Source organism: Scyliorhinus torazame, chromosome 22 (assembly GCF_047496885.1).
Source record: "Scyliorhinus torazame isolate Kashiwa2021f chromosome 22, sScyTor2.1, whole genome shotgun sequence".
NCBI classification, from domain to species: Eukaryota; Metazoa; Chordata; class Chondrichthyes; order Carcharhiniformes; family Scyliorhinidae; genus Scyliorhinus; species Scyliorhinus torazame.
This window is the reverse complement of record NC_092728.1, coordinates 67,366,519-67,382,949: the sequence shown is the minus strand read 5'-3', so window position 1 is coordinate 67,382,949 and position 16,431 is coordinate 67,366,519. Positions and strand designations below refer to the sequence as shown.

General features: G+C 47.8%; 1 protein-coding gene across 4 annotated transcripts in view; it reads left to right on the top strand.

Annotated features, from left to right (window-relative positions):
• Positions 1-16,431, top strand: part of LOC140399099 (uncharacterized) — a 484,003-nt gene that overhangs the window by 314,090 nt on the left and 153,482 nt on the right. For all 4 annotated transcript variants that reach the window (XM_072488263.1, XM_072488261.1, XM_072488260.1 and 1 more), the window contains 6 exons: positions 461-514; positions 2,912-2,956; positions 5,517-5,570; positions 8,479-8,523; positions 8,678-8,731; positions 11,942-11,986. In XM_072488263.1, the coding sequence (XP_072344364.1) occupies positions 461-514; positions 2,912-2,956; positions 5,517-5,570; positions 8,479-8,523; positions 8,678-8,731; positions 11,942-11,986 (297 nt within the window). The remainder of the gene's footprint in view (positions 1-460; positions 515-2,911; positions 2,957-5,516; positions 5,571-8,478; positions 8,524-8,677; positions 8,732-11,941; positions 11,987-16,431) is intronic.

Here is a 16,431-nt window from a genome sequence, read left to right as displayed (position 1 = left end):
GGGAGACTTGTGGGAAGAGGTGGTTCGAGGAAATACATGTGGCCGTTTAACACCAACAGGTCGTGTGCTGTAGATTCTACGTAATTCTGTGCTCTCAGATTATAATTTTTCTACTTTCTGTGATTCATGATTACGAAGCAGTATTTATAATTTACAGTTTCTCTTTCTCCCTATAAATCAGCACTCTTTTGCCATTTTCCCATACGCAGCAGTGCAAGGAGCCAGCCTCCTGTCGACAGTAGTGGATAATTGTAACTAGCCATCGCAGTCACTGTTTTTAAAAGGACATTGACATTCATAGAGTGGCTACTATTTATACATTAACTGTAGCATTGAACCGCAACACTTGTATATGTTGTCTGTGCTTGAATGGGTTCTGACAAATCAACACTAATAGTTTAGCAGCCTAAATTGTATCTATTCTAAGCATTGATCGAATACCATATTGTAATGATTTCAGGGTATCAAGGGTTTGAAAGGAATGCCAGGATCACAGGGACCCAGAGGCCCCCCGGTGAGTATCAATTCTTTCTTTAGGGTTTTGACCAAGTGTGGTATCATGAAGCTTGGAGGGCCGAAGTGCCTGTTCCTGATGCTGTATTGTTCTTTGTTCTTTGATACGTTTATTGCATGTATCTTCCAAAATGAGAATGTTATTCCAGTAACTTTATTTAAAGCTGCTAAACTGACATATTTCTGATTGTAGCATTTAACTTAAAAAGCATCATCCCTCTGGGAAGTCTATTTTGTGAATTAAATGTATGTTTTGAGGCTTAAGTCCAAGCCTTGGCCCAGCGCTAGCTCTTGCCACGGAGTCAAAGTGTGGAATTAAGCCTCAGTCCAGAGACCTGAGCCAGGATTTATTGCCTCAATATGGGGGTGAGTACAAAGGCAGATGGGTCGGTAATTTTACACCCCTGGCCAGTGTGCTAGTTTGCCAGTTGAATTCCCACCCCCTTAGCCATTTTGTCGGTGGTCAATTCAGATTGGAGGAGCTACTTGTCGTGTTGGGTGTCCTGATGCACAAATGATCCAACACGGCTGTAGATGGTACAACTCTGTTTTATTGTCTAAACAATAGTAACAACTAACTGCTGGCTTGGGTACGTGCTTCACCAGCTAACCTGTGGACCCAGCCCTATCACTATCTTAGTGAGGCACTCAGCACATGGTCTATGTCTGAGTGGCACACTGTGAGCTCAGTGCTCTGAGCTATCTCCTGGTAGAATGAGCAGGAACTGTGGTGTTCCCTGTTTTATAGTGCGTGTGCTCTCACTGGTGATTGGCTGCGATGTTATGTGTGTGCTGGTTGGTCCAATTGCCTGTCCATCAGTGTGTGTGCGATTGCACCATGATATGTTGATGTGGATATCATGACATCCCCCCCTTTCACAGGGATATGTGCCTACATGCTAATAAATAGAAATGTGTACTGAGTGCACCTGAGTATGTGTGTAATATTGAGCTGGCAGGACCCTGTGGCCGGGATGACGTTTCCATTGTAGTCAACCAGCTGACAGTGGGATGGCAGAATCGGTGGTTTAACCTTCAAGGTCTGGAAGGCTGACCATGCGAGGAGATTGGCGGAGGCACCAGTGTCCAGGCGAAATGTGATCTGTGATCGATTGACCGTTAGGGTGGCACACCACTCATCGCCCAGATCAATGCTGTGCACTGGCAGCGGCTGGTGGTTCCGACTTGGGGACATCCGGTTCTTGTGGATTACCGCAATGCAGAAGGGCTCCCTGCCTTGTTCTTAAGTGTGTCAAAAAGGCTGGATAATAAGCCATAGTCATCCATAATCCACGTATAATATAGAAATTAAAAGTTCAGGATGCCAATCGACACACTGACCTTGTGCTGGATCTTTGAAAGAGCATTCATGCTTTGTCACACACACTATCGGCTTTTTTTCCGCAACCCTCTCAATTCTTCATCCTCAAATTCCTGTCCAACTCCTTTTTTAAATTATTGGTGGAATCAGATTAAACTGGTAGAGTGTCCCAGATCCTGTCAATTTGGAGTGAGAGAATTCTTTCTCATCCTCCTTCTGGATCTTTTGCAATCATTTTAAACCTACGACTTCTGGCTATTGAGCCTCTCATCAGAGGGAACAGTTTTTCTCTGTCTACTCGATCAAAACCTCTCATCATCTTGCAAACCTCCATTAGGTCCCCTCTTAACCCTATCTGTTCTGCGGAGAACAATCACAACTTTTCCAACCAATGCCAGATTGACTGGCTTGTAGTTTTCTGGTTTACCCCTTCCTCCTTCTTGAATCATGGTATAACAATAGCCCTTTCAGCCCTTCCGGTGCTAGTCCCATATGCAAAAAAAGGTCGCAAGATAGTGGCAAATGCTTCTACTATTTCTGCTGTTGCTTATTTAGAGAGCCTAGGATGCATTCCAGCCAGATCGCACGGCCATTCCCGCTGGCGGGATCTTTCGGTCTCGTCAAAGACAGTTTCTGAGGCGGGTTCCCCAGCGGCGGGGATCATGAGACACGCAAATTGCCATTGACTTTAGTGGGCCTTGATGATAATGCTGGAGGCCAATAGCTCGCTGGATCCACCGTGGGAAATCCGTCGCAGCGGTAAAGAGAAGGGGGGCTGAAAAACCCCAGCCTTAGCGTATTTGTGAAGACAGATGCAAATACTTATTATGTCTTCTGTCTCTATAATAGGATTTTCTTTGATGCCTTAATAGGCCGAACATTATCCTTCTTACCTAACTTACACTTTATATGTTTATAAAATGTTTAGGGTTCAATTTAATGTGGTTTCCTGTACTCAAAAGTTGGTTCTAGGGAAACTGGTAACAAAATTATAAAACATTAATTGATTGGATGCCTTAAATATTTCTGTGCTAATCAGCTCTAATGATGACTATTTAATTTAAATTTGTTTTTCAGGGAGAGTTTGGATTAATAGGAGCACCAGGACTGCCAGGGCTGATGGTGTGTACATTTATGCATATCGAGGAAATAAATATGCCAACTATTAAGTATGTGTGTTTTGGATTAGGAAATCATAATTACGCGGTGTGGCTGCTAGTCCCTCACCGGTCGCAGGATTGGTGAGGGGGCAGCGCCAATTGTTTTGACGTAAAATGCCACAGATCCTCCGCATGTAGGCTCATAAACAGTGAATCCAGCCCTACGTTCTCCCACCAACGTAGAATCGCACCTGGTCTGCGATAGCTCAAGCAGCGGCACCCTGGAGCAATTCACTCTCATTCACCAGGCACATTCATGCGTGACAGGAAGCTCAAGAGATTCCGTTCTCAATCCCGCTATCGGGCCACCATTTCGAGTGAGCGGCCAGATACTGAGGTCCAGCGGTTTACCCCCTGCCCCCACACATCGTAAATCCTGCCTCCACCTGCTGACAAGTAGGGGTATCCTCTCCCTCCCCCCCCCCCAATCATCTCCCCCACCACAGGAATTGCTGGATCACCTGCCCCCACAGCACACACGCATGAGGTTGATTCGCTGCCCCCATCAAATCTCCCATCAGACCCCCATATCAGATACCCCCCATTTCAGAGACCTCCATAGTAGAGACTCCATCACACTCCTATCAGAGATTCGCCAGCATAGGCTGTCCCATCAGAGACCCCCATACCAGAGACCCCCTGACCATAATCTAGCTATGATTAACAGGCCATCACCACATCAAAAGCAGTTCACAGCTTTCTGCTGAGAAAAAGAGTAATGAAAGCACTTAGCTCCTAGACGTTTATAAACACAAGAAGCGGAATTCTGTCCCAGCTGGTAGCGGGATCTTCTGTCCCGCAACCGGCCAATGGGGTTTCCCATTGTGGGCACCCCAGGCCATTGAGAAATTCGCGGGCTTGAGTGCACTGCCGGCGAAGCAGAGGATCCCGCCGACAGAGAATCTCACCCAGGGTACTCGTGATGCATGAAACATGAAAGGAAATGAAAATGAAGAATTCAGACACCTGGCTGTCTGTAAGCTATTACCCTGTCAATTGCTGCCTACTTAAAGCTATTTCTCTTTGAAAGTGAATAGAAGCCTCGCAGATAAAATGATCTGAGGGGTTTTAAAGCCCTTCAGCTTCCAAGCAGGGGTGACTGATCGCAGAGGTCACTAATATGGGGGGGAGGTCTCTGATATGGGGGATCTCTGATATGGGGAATCTCTGATAAGAGGGGGGTCTCTGATATGGGGGGCCTCTGATATGGGGGATCTCTGATACGGGGGGGGGTCTCTGATACGGGTGGGTCTCTGATATGGAGGATTTCTGATATGGGGAGTCTCTGATATGGAGGATCTCTGATATGGGGGATCTCTGATACGGGGGGTCTCTGATACGAGGGGGTCTCTGATATGGAGAGGTCTCTGATCTGGGGAGTCTCTGATATGGGTCTCTGATGGGGGAGCTGATGGGGAGGGTCTGATGATGGGGTCTGATGGGAGACCTGGGAGTGGGGTGGACAGGGTTTGCATTAGGGGGAGGGAGAGATCCTCCAATGGACTTTGGGGGCACCCATGTTAAATACTTAGCCCTTGAGTCACCACATCAGAGCCATACTGAAAAAGACTTGTACCAATCCATGCCCGCCTGAATCCTGTCCCAGAGAGACGGAGCATTACAAAGGCATGGAGAATCATGGGCGGGATTCTCCGGTCTCCGGCGGGCGGGCCGGAATCCTCCGCATCTTCGGGGGCTAGGCCGGCGCTGGAATGATTGGCGCCGTGCCAACCGGTGCCGAAGGGCCTCCGCCGGCCAGTGCGAGTTGGCGCATGCCGTGATTCCTGCACATGCGCAGGGAGTTTCTTCTCCGCGCCGGCCATGGTGGAGCTTTACACAGGCCGGCGCGGAGGGAAAGGGTGCCCCCACGGCACAGGCCCGCCCACAGATTGGTGGGCCCCGATCGCGGCCAGGCCACCGTGGGGGTCCCCCCGGTGCCAGATCGCCCCGCGCCCCCCGAGGACTCCGCAGGCCGCCCTCAGAGCCAGGTCCCGCTGGCACAGACCTTGTGTAATTCACGCCGGCGGGACTGGCCGAAAACAGCCAGCCGCTCGGCCCATCGGGGCCCGGAGAATCGCCGGAGGAGCCACTGCCAACGGCCCCCGACCGGCGCGGCGCGATCCCCGCCAAAAAAACGTCGCCAGAGTATTCGGCAGCCAGCATCAGAGCGGCGGGGTGGGATTCACATTGCCCCCTCCCCCGGCGATTCTCTGACCCGGCGGGGGGATCAGAAAATCCTGCCCCATGTGTCCAGCCCATTAATCAGATGCGAAAGTATAAAAATGACCCATTCCCATCCTCCCATTAGTGCGAGCGTGTAGCTCATTGCCGCTGCCGGCGGGGGGAACCAGAGCATCAGAACGGGATCGGCACCAATCCCATTTTGTTGCTCGACACGGGATTCCCCGCCGCCTCAGGAACTCTGCTACTGGTGGTGCTATTGGTGGCAGGCAGCAGAGAATCCTTCCCGGTATCTTACTTTAAAATATTCCAGAATCGTCATGTTTATTTTTTATCTATAGGGCAAAGAAGGACCTCCAGGACACAGGGGTGTGCCAGGTGTGAATGGCTCTGAGGTACACAAGACATTCATTGTTGTCTTTGCATTAATTGGTGTTCATGTATATTTGACTATGCTCTATGCTACTGTCAGACTTGCAATAATTGTTATCCGTTCTGACCAATATTTAGGTCTTTGATCCAGAGGCTGTGAAATTAGAGAGTAATCCTGATAACAGAGGCCAGTGTGGGTGATAGTTTCAAGACTTCAGCAGCAAATTAAGCTATGACAGAAGAAGGGTTTGAGAGGGGAAAGGATGAGAGGTCATTTCTACTCGTTTGTGAACAAAATTAGAATGAATACAAGGAGCATAACATTTGAAGGAAAAATATGTTGGAGGATATGGGGAAAGAGCAGGAGAACAGTTCTGAGGCAGCGCCAGAATGGCTTATAAATGACCTCCTCCGGTGCTTGATTTCTACGTCCAGCTGTGGTTTTTTAAAGCTTCCTTCACCTGATAATTTCTGGCAGACAGACATTCCCAAAAGTTTAATCAGAAATTTTAGTCTCTACGTTAAAATATAAAATCTAAGGCAGCCAATTTGAGGCGGATGCTACAGTTTATATCTGCAAATTAGTTGAATACAATAAAAGACATGACACATGATGTCTACAGGAAACACTCTTCAAAAATACATTAAACGTTTGGAAGTAATTCCAGAACCAGTTTGGTGCTGCTCTGCCATCTGTTGGCCACCTGTGCACATTTTAAGCAAGATGATGCCGAATTGAAGTCTGGATAGGTGCTTTTTAGCCAGAATATGGAAGATGCCAAGTGTTCAACAATAGGCATGGTTTGATGAAAATCTCCAGGGGATTTTTGTAACCACATGGTTTCTAGAACAGCTATTCAAGGCTAATGAAGTGACTTCTCTTAGTTTGACAAGGTTCTTTGCTCAGCTAAGTGTCATTACAGATCCACCCTTCCTCCATTTCACTATCCGTGATTCCTCATTTCAGGCTGGACTTTCATCCTAGGGTCTGATAGCGGGGGATCAGGAAATTCCCCAGCTCAGCGCATCTACCTCGGGAGACCGTACCTGCAAGGGTGGGAGTTTTGTTTTGGGGTTGGGAGTGGCCAGGTGTAAACTGGAGTTGGGCCACTGCCTTCAGAAATAGTTCGTAGGCAGCCAGTGGGGGCTGTTTGATTTTTTCGAATATCCATTCATGGGATGTGGGTGATGCTGGTTGAGTCGGCATTTATTGCCCACCCCTAATGGTTCTTGAAGTAAGTCATTTCAGAGGCATTTAAGAGTCAACCACATTGCTGAGGGCTGACGGACAGGCAGTGGAGAAGTAGCATTGTCGCCAGACTAGTAATCCAGAAACCTACAGTAATGTTCTGGAGACCTGTGTTCGAATCCCACCATACAAGATGGTGAAATTTGAATTCAATAAAATAATCTGGACTTAAAAGTCTAATGATGATCGTGAAACCATTGTTGTAAAAAAACATATCTCGTTCATTAACGTCCTTTTGGGAGAGACAAGGTTAGAAACAAAAATTTCCTTCCGTGAAGGACATTAGTGACCAAATTGGTTTTACAACAATTGTTTCATGGTCATTATTTGACTTTTAATTCTAGAATTTATTCAATTTGCATTTTACCTTCTGCTGTGGTGAGCTTTGAACCAGGTTTCTATCTTACAGCATTACCCCTAGTTTCTGGATTACTAGTCCAGAGATAATAACACTACACCACCGCCATGCTAAGGCAGGTTGATTAAAAGGCTTGCCTCGGTACTCTGGGACTTTATCCCAGTTGTTTTATTTAATATTAGACCCTCTAGAAATCACCCCTCACTTTCCACCCCCCCCCCCCCCTCACCCAGTCCATACACTCCCCATGTCTCTTCCATGCATGCTAATGCCCCTCTATCCACCCTCCATGGCCCCTCACACTCACTATGCCAACATACGGCAATTCTAAGTCTATTAATGCAGCATAAGCTCTCTATGGAACCAATGGATCTTATGATAACAATTGCATTGTGGAAAAGTTTTTGGAAACAGTCTTTTATTCAAAACTTTCTTTTAAAAGTACACTTTTACTAAAAGTGTCAATCATCCAGACCATTAAAATATCAATAGCAGAATTGACATCTCTTCATTAAATTAATTAAATATTGTGCAATTGTCAAAATAGATCTAAGATAAAGAGTGGCTTGGCTGGGGGCCCAGCCATCCATTATTTGTTGAAACAGTTGCACCCAGGGGAAAATATTGCTTGATGTACTACTCTTTATCTTGCTGGAGGTGGGTGGTGGGGTATAGATTAGCACAGGGGACTGACCTTTCAAAACATTCCCTCACCCAGACTATGGTTCATAATACCTCAGAGTGGCCACGAGTCCTTGAAAAGCAGGCCCGACTCTACAAATATTGCGGGGGGCTAGGAGTTGCCTCTTTGTACAAAGGAGCTGGCCAGGTTAGGGGTGCAGAGTGTGGGCTTGCTCTGTTCATCAGCCCGCACCCGTATTCCATGCTGCCAAACACTGGGCATGCTGGAAATTGAGCCAAGAATCTCGTAACCCAGTCCCACCCGCCATTTTTAATATATCTGCGGAACTCCTCCACTTTGCAAAAATCAAACCTTTTAGTCACTGATCCTTGTCTTCTGGAGCTCCCTACCTACCTCCTTCCACCCTGTTATTGAAAACCTCTGAAAATCCTTTGCTTCAGCTGGCCATTCATCCATCCTATACTAACTGGTTTATCTTCCTTCTAATTCCTATACAGGCAGTTCCCCGGCCATACTTGTAGCGATTATTCTGTCTTTACCTTACTGATAATGAGGCTGTGTTTTTTATGGTTTCACCTTTTGTCATAGTCATTATGTTGCCCACAGGGTTACGACAGAACTTCAATAAGATAGTACTTTGAACAGACAGGCTCATATTTACTTTCCTTCTGTTTTCAACAGGGGGAGATTGGGTTGCCAGGGTTACCTGGCCCTAGGGGCCCTCAGGTATAGTAACTGCCAATGATTGCTTCTTTTCTAAAGGTAGATCTGAATATTTAAGCTCAATTTTCAAAAGAAATCTCCCTTCAATCAAATGTCCATGCGGAATGTTATTTTTAGTTGTTAAAGCCAAACATCTGAAGTACAAGTCTTGTTTCAGGGACCACAAGGCATAAATGGAAGAAGGGGGCTTGAAGGAAGGAGGGGGCATCAGGTATGGCTTTGGAAAAGTATTTTGTAAATTTTAATTGAACTGTGTGGATGATTTATTGAAAAATAATTGATGGGTGGAATGTTCCGGCCTCCACGCGACATGTTTTCCAGCTGCGGAGGCGGCTCATCATTCGCCGCATCATTCTTCCAGTCCCTCCGATGTCTACTGTGTTTTGCGTGGCTGGCCCATGCCCCCGCCGGGGAACCTGCCATGTGAAGAGGTGGGGGAGGGTGGGGGGTGCCGTCACCTTTGGCAGCATCGGAAGATCCCGCCAGTGGGAAGGGGCACAAATTCCCACCTGGTGTATTTTTCTACTACCTTTTATATGAGATATGCCTTCTCGGTTTTATTCCCAGGTACAATTCATAGCAGGTCTTTTCTTCTCTTACTTTCTGCTCTCTAAAGCGAAAAAGCTCTCATTTGGAGAAGGATGGTTACATTGAGCTGAGTGGCTGATGGTTTACTGCAATGACACTGTTAGCCCCATGAGGCCACTGGAATATTAAACCATCGGTCTGTTCATAACCTGCTGTAAAATGGAGAGTGTGGAGGAAGTATGGTGACAATCACGGACAGAAAAATAAGGGAAAGTGCCAAAACTGAATGAAACAATGTACCATAGGGGGAGGGCAAGAGTAGAGTGAATATGTGAGAAGTGCCTGTAAATGCTCCAAAATTTAAACAGCAACAAATGCACTGCCAGAGACATAGAGCACCTGCCATTTTTGGGAGCTCCAAACACATGGGGCAGAATTTTCCCAAAACTGCACCGAGTGCTGGATCAGGCGAGAAAAGCTGTGTGAAACTCACCAGCTGCTCACATACCATTTCTTGCCTGATTAAAGAGCACCCTGTGCAACTTCAGTGTGCCAGCTGGAGGGGCAGGGCCTAAACAGGGCCTCCTCACTTCCCCTCAGATGCCATCGCACCAGTTTACATTTTTAAAAAGGAGTACTAAACAACGGCTGCATGATTTCTCGCTGGCGAGTCGGGTAGTTCACGAGAGGCCACTGCATTCGACTTCAATCTCGCTAATGAGATTGAAATGAATGAAAATGAGGGTTAATGATATTCTCGCCATCTTCAGGTGAGATTGTGAACTCGCCATTGGGGGCGGGCCGGGCGAATTGCAAACTGGTTCGTATCCGCCGCGAATCTCAATTTTAGCCTTTCCCACTATTTGCCCGGATGCACGCCGGGCATAATACAGTCCTTTAAGTTGAATTTATATATATATATAATATTTACTTGTATGTTAAGAAAGGTTAAAAAAAGATTTCAGTTTCATTTAGGTTTTGAACCTTGGTGTCTGGATGGATTGATGGCTAAAAGTTTCAGGTATTTTGGATTTGTTCGTGTATTTAGAATTTTAATGAGGTTTTGCAACCCCTGCAGGTAAAGAGATGGATTAAAATGAGCTGAACATTCATAGAACATAGAAAATACAGCACAGAACAGGCCTTTCGGCACACAATGTTATGCCAAACTTTTGTCCTAGATTAAGAACAAGTTAATCTACACTCCATCACACTACTCTCTGGGTAAAGAATCTACCTCTGACATCTCTCCTATACCTTCGACCATTCACCTTAAATTTATGTCCCCTTGTAATGGTTTGTTCTACCCGGGGAAAAAGTCTCTGACTGTCTACTCTATCTATTCCCCTGATCATCTTATAAACCTCTGTCAAGTCGCCCCTCATCCTTCTCCGCTCTAATGAGAAAAGGCCTAGCACCCTCAACCTTTCCTCTTAAGACCTACTCTCCATTCCAGGTAACATCCTGGTAAATCTCCTTTGCACCTTTTTTCAGTGAAACAACAAAAAAAGCATAAAGGTTTTACTGTTGCCTAATGGTGATCCAGAGGCATTTAGTTTAGATTAGTTTAGCAGAAGTTCTACAGGAAGAATGAGTTTAGGCAACTCATTTGTTTGCTGTGCAATTAAAGAAACAGTGTGTTTCGAGTGTCTTGGGTGAGAAGCATCAAGTGAATGCTCAGGAATTCAGCGAAAGAAAGGCATGTGAAACTGTGTTTGTTGCAAGCAACAAGCCTTTGTGTGTTAAGCCAGTGGTAAATCTTCACTGGTTTATTCATCTGTAAAGACATTGATGCTGGAAAGGAATAGCGGGAATTTAAATGGTTTTCTTGGGTTTATGGGCCGGGATTCTCCGACCCCACGCCAGGTCGGAGAATCCCCAGGGGGATGCGAAAATCGCCCCCGACACCGGCTTCACGATTCTCCCCCGCCTACTCTTGGGTGCCCGCAGGATATCCGCCGCGCCGGTCGGGGGCTGTTGAAAGCGCCCCCCCCCCCCAGCGATTCTTCTGGCCCTGATGGGCTGAGTGGCCGCCGAGTTCGGCTGAGTCCCGCTAGCGTGGAACCTGGAAGGTGTGTCTGTGGGGGCCGTTTTGGAGGGGGGGGGGGGGGCGGGGGCATCCGACCCCGGAGAGGGGAGCCCACGGTGGCCTGGCCCGCGATCGGGGCCTACCAATCGGCAGGCCTATGTTCCTCCACGCCGGGCCCCTATGGGTCTCCGCCATATTGCCCGGGGGCCTGCGCAGAGACGGGAACCTCCCCGCATGCGCAGAATCACGCCGGCTGTAGTGTGCCTGCGCGGAATCACGCCAGCCGTTCTACGCCGGCTGGAGCTGTGGGGACCACTCCGGTGCCGACCTAGCCCCCTAGGATGGGGAGAAATCCCCATTATCGGGGACCGTTGGCGGCAGAGTGGTTGGCGCCGCTTTTCATGCCGGCGTGGGGACATAGCCCCATTATTGGAGAATCCCGCCCATGACCTTTCCAACCTTTTTTGACTGGTGTAATATAGTTCACTCTTCTTGTTTTAATAAATATTTTATTCTTGTATAAAAGTTTGTCGCAGACGTCTGAGAATTTGTTCAGTAACTTTCTTCCAGGCTGCTAAAAAAATGGTTAGGTCCATCAAGCCAGGTTTCACTCTTAACAGCAGCTGGGTTCGTAACAATTTGATTGTTTTACTTTGTATATTGCGGACCCAGAACTAAAAGGTGTTGCCAATTTCTCAATCCATGTATGAAGTTAACTGGGTCAGTAAGTTAGCACATTGCATTTTCATTTCTAGATAGTTAGCGGCCTGTCTATTTGGATTAATTGTCTCTTCTCTATGCTCTCTTCCCCATGCTCACTGCTGGTCAATAAGTTACGCCTATATCTTTTACTTTATTCCCAAGGGCCAGCTTGGATTTGAAGGACTTCCTGGTACAAGGGGAGAAGCTGTAAGTAGAAGACTGTTTGTTTTGTTATGCTCTTGTTGTAGCATAAGCTGCTTCCTTGATATGCACTTTGACAAAGGAAGGTTCAGACTTGGAGATAGATTTTTTTTAATAAATGTTTTTATTCTCCATTTTCACATTTTCCTTCAAAATTTACACTCCACCCACAAACAGTAAACGGTAACAAATACAAAATCAATCCCCTTAACAATACCAACAATACCATCCTCCCACCACCTCAAACAACGGCCCACCTGTCAATATATGCATCCCATAAAACAAACCCTCCCACGGTGAAAACAAAAAACAAAAGAGAAAAAAAAAAGGAGTCCGGGACCGCCCATGGTCACCATTGATCTATAGAGTCCACTCCCCCTCCCCCCTACACTCAATGCCATCCAACCTCTGAAAGAGTACCGTACATGATACCCAAGAGTTGTACACACCCCCGCCCCCCTCCCCCCAGTCTCCAGCTCCTCCCGTCCACTGCCTCTTGTAAAACTCCTCCCCACAACCTCGGTTCCTTCCCCCACAACTTTCCACTCCGGCTAGACGACTTGGACCCTGTTCTGCCAGGCTCCGATGGCCGCAGCCCCTCCCCCCACCTCACTCCCGTTCACTGGCCGGCTTAAACCGGCCAGCGTGGAGGCCCCCGCCCAGGTCCCTTTCCCCCTTGCCCAGACCTAGGAAAGCCCAGAAATCCCCTTTTAGCACACAAACCCCGCATATCCACCTACACCCCAAAGAGTCCTCATTTTGAGTGAAAGTCCCATCACTTCCCTTGTCCAAATATATACAACATTGGCTCCTTTAGCCCATACACCCGCACGCAGTGAAACAAAAAAAAAGAAAATACAGTCAGTCATGAGGTCACATCGGCACTTGGCCATTTCTCAATTTCTCAGTTCTGCCACAGTCCTTCTGCCTTTGCAAACTCCTCCGCTGCTTCCGCCGTTCCAAAATAAAAGTCCCTGAGCTTGTAAGTCACCCTCAGCTTCGCTGGATATACAATGCCGCACTGCACCTTGCTAATGTACAGTGCCCTCTTCACCCGGTTGAAGGCAGCCCGCCTCCTCGCCAGCTCCACCGTAAAGTCCTGGTATACACGGATACCAGCTCCAGCCCACTGCACCACCCGCTTCTGCTTGGCCCAGCTCAGGACCTTCTCCTTCACACTGTACCTACGGAAGCACAGAGTCACTACCCTTGGCGGCTCACTCGCCTTTGGTACAGACCTCCATGACCGATGAGCCCGATCCAGTTCATATCGGGAGGGATCCTCCCCCTCCCCCAATAGTTTCGCCAGCATCGCGGCAAAATACTCAGTCGGCCTCGGTCCTTCAACTCCTTCGGGCAGCCCCACAATCCTTAAATTCTGTCGCCTGGATCTGTTTTCCAGTTCTTCCATTTTTCCTCGCAGATCCTTGTTAATGTCCATCACCTTCCGCATCTCCTTCCCCATCGAGGCAAGTTGATCACCGTGCTGCAATAACGTCTCCTCCACTTCCTTCAGTGCCTCCCCTTGCTCTCGCACCTCCGCCACTGCGCTCGCCACCGCCGTCGTCACCGGGGGAATCGCCTCCTCCACCAGCGTACTCAAAACCTCTCTCATCTCCTTCCTCATTGTCTCCATGTATCTTGTGAACTGCTTTTCGAATTCCGCAGCCATCACCTTAGTTATTTCTTCAGCCGTAAGCAATGCGGCCTCCCCTGGTGCTCCGGCCTCCATTTTCCTTGGTGACCCCGCGGTGACCTTTCCACTCCCCGGCGGACCTTCAGCTGTTTTCTTTACAGACGATTTTTTGCTTACCCTCGACGTTTTTCTTCACAGTGCCTTCACTGTTTCTTCCTGCTTTTGCTGCCTCCGTGGACCCTGGGACCGGGCTTAAAGCCCCGAAAATGCCGTTCCCGAAGGGGAGCCCTCCATTGTGCGGCCGCCTCCCGCCCGCCATCCGGAGATAGCTTTAACACATTTATTAAACTATTAACAATTCTCCTACTTGGATTCGACGCTACTGTTAATCCTGCTATAGCTACTCAGACTGACTAACCAGTCGGGCTACAATCCACGTGGTGGGAGTGATGTTCAATCAACCCTGTGTCTGTACTCACTGAGAGTCTCCACTGGAAAGAGACTGAGCATGTTTGATGTGTCCTTTTATATCGGTTGGTGTAATGCCCTCCTGTGGTAGTGTCACCTCTGTGTGTATCGTGAATGCCCATTGGTCGTGTCCTATCTTACTGGCCTATTGGCTGACTGTCTGTGTGTCATGTCTCTGGTGTTCCCTCTAGTGTCCAGCATAGGTGTAGTGTATGTACATTAACCCTTTGTGAACTTACAGTGATGGATATCACCATATCCCCCCTTTTTTCATGTTACATATTTTCTGTACAGTGTTAAAGAAAATTGAACACACTATGTAGATGAGTGATACTCTGTACAAGTTTTGATAACAGTGATCATTAAACAATAAGTCCAAATCATATGCATGAGTCCAAAGTTCATTAATTATTATGGTCGAGTGGCTTTCTTGTTTGGTGATGTTGATGGTGGCATTGTAAACGCCATCAGTGTCCCTGCGCTGAAGGAACCAAGAAGTGGTCAAATCACTTCGTTATCGGATTTGGACTCTTTTTTTTTGTTCTTTCGATGCTTGTGGTGGTAATTCTTGATGGCATCTGTCCTGAAAGCCAGGTTGCCTGTTGGTAGTGCAGCAAACGTGAATTGGTAAGATGCATCGTCCTGCCATGGCATGTCATTGTACTGAGCTGAGCAGTAACAGTGTCCCGAGTTGTACCGTGTCGTACCAGTCGTTGTTCCAGTGGCGTTGTGTTTTTCGTGCTTGTTGTCGACATTGTTGCCTTTGGCACGCTTCTTGCTATTGTCTTTGATGTTGTTGTTGTGTTGGTTGGTTTTGTTGTCATATTTTCTGCGCTCAAGGACCACACTCTGTGGATAATATGAGTCCTTCACACAGTTACTCGTGTTTGCGTGCTTTGTGGCATCTGCTGTCTCCTTGAGCGTGCCGTCACTGAGTTTGCAGCGCTCCCCATCTGGAGTCATGTCCGGCTTACTTGAATCTGCTTTGGCTTGTGGATGCTCCCCGTCTGGAATCTGGTCTGTTCCACCTGAGTCAGTTTTGGTTTGTCGATGCTCCCTGTCAAGCGTCTGGTCTGTTTCACCTGAGTCAGTTTTGGCTTCTTGATGCTCCACGTCTGGAGTCATTTCAGTCAGGAATGCATTTGCTTGCGGAGAGGCTCGAGCGAATGAGAGTTGAAGTAACGTGGTGTCACCGGAGTCACCAGTAGTCTCACTGTGATTGTCGAGTGCTTCTGTACACACTAGCTGAGGTCTGTCACGTTGCACATCTGGTATGGGAAGTGGGATGCTACCGTCACTTGTCGCACATACAGTGGATAGAGCCTCAGTGTCTTCTTGTCATTCACTTGAGCTGGGTAGGCCGTCAGTCTTCTTCTCGTGGCTCAAATAATCTGGGTAGACTGTCATAGTCTGCTTGCTGTACACTTGAGCGTGGCAGACTGTCATCGGCTTTCTGTTGTTCACTTGAGCTTGACAGACTTGCATCATCTGCTGCTGGTTGCTCAGAGGAGGTTGCTAGACCCTCATGGTCTTGTTCATGCAAGGACTGCGCTTTAGAGTCTTGCATTGCTTCTATCATGGTGGCTGTCAACAAGCTCGCTGTGGAGGCTTGTGTCACTGGAGTCACTTGTGTGGAGATGTGCCGTTGTCTCGCTGTGAAGTCTTTCATCGCGTTCTGTGTGGAGGCTGGGACACTTTGTGGTGCATGGACCACTCTCTGTTTGGAGTCGGGGACCCTTCACGGTGCGTGGATCACTCTCTGTGTGGCAGCAGGCCGCTCTCTGTGGGCTTGTACCGCTCTCTGTCTCTTGGTTTCAGGCCGCAGCGTCATCCTGCACTCACGAGTCGAGATGTCATATATGCTGGGCTGAAGATTCCCGAATCCAAAGAACTTGTCATCGGGGTCATCAATGTGCAACACGTCTAGTTGCAGTTCGGATTTGGTACTGGGGTAGCCTCCCAAGGTGAAAGCTTTGTCTGAGTCATTGTCTTCTAGGACCATATCATCATGTTTTGTGTCGGAGCTGCCATTGGGCTCACGACGTCCAAAGAAGAATTCAAGGTCTGAGTCATAGTCTTCAAGGACTGTGCCATCTCTTTGGGTGGTGCTTCCTGCTTGTTGCAGGGTTCTGTGGAGGTTACTTTCAGCTACTGGTCAAATTTCAGGCATTGTGCTGTCGTTCCAGGTGAAAGAATCTGGTTTTGAGGCTTTAATTTGTTTTCCGTGTTTTGGGACATTTCCCCTTTAAGTGGGCATGGGCCGGGGCCTCTGATGTCACGAAGCGTGTGACGTAGTGTGTAGGAAGCAATTGCACATGCGCAGATCCTTTACTTGGGGCCTTGTTCT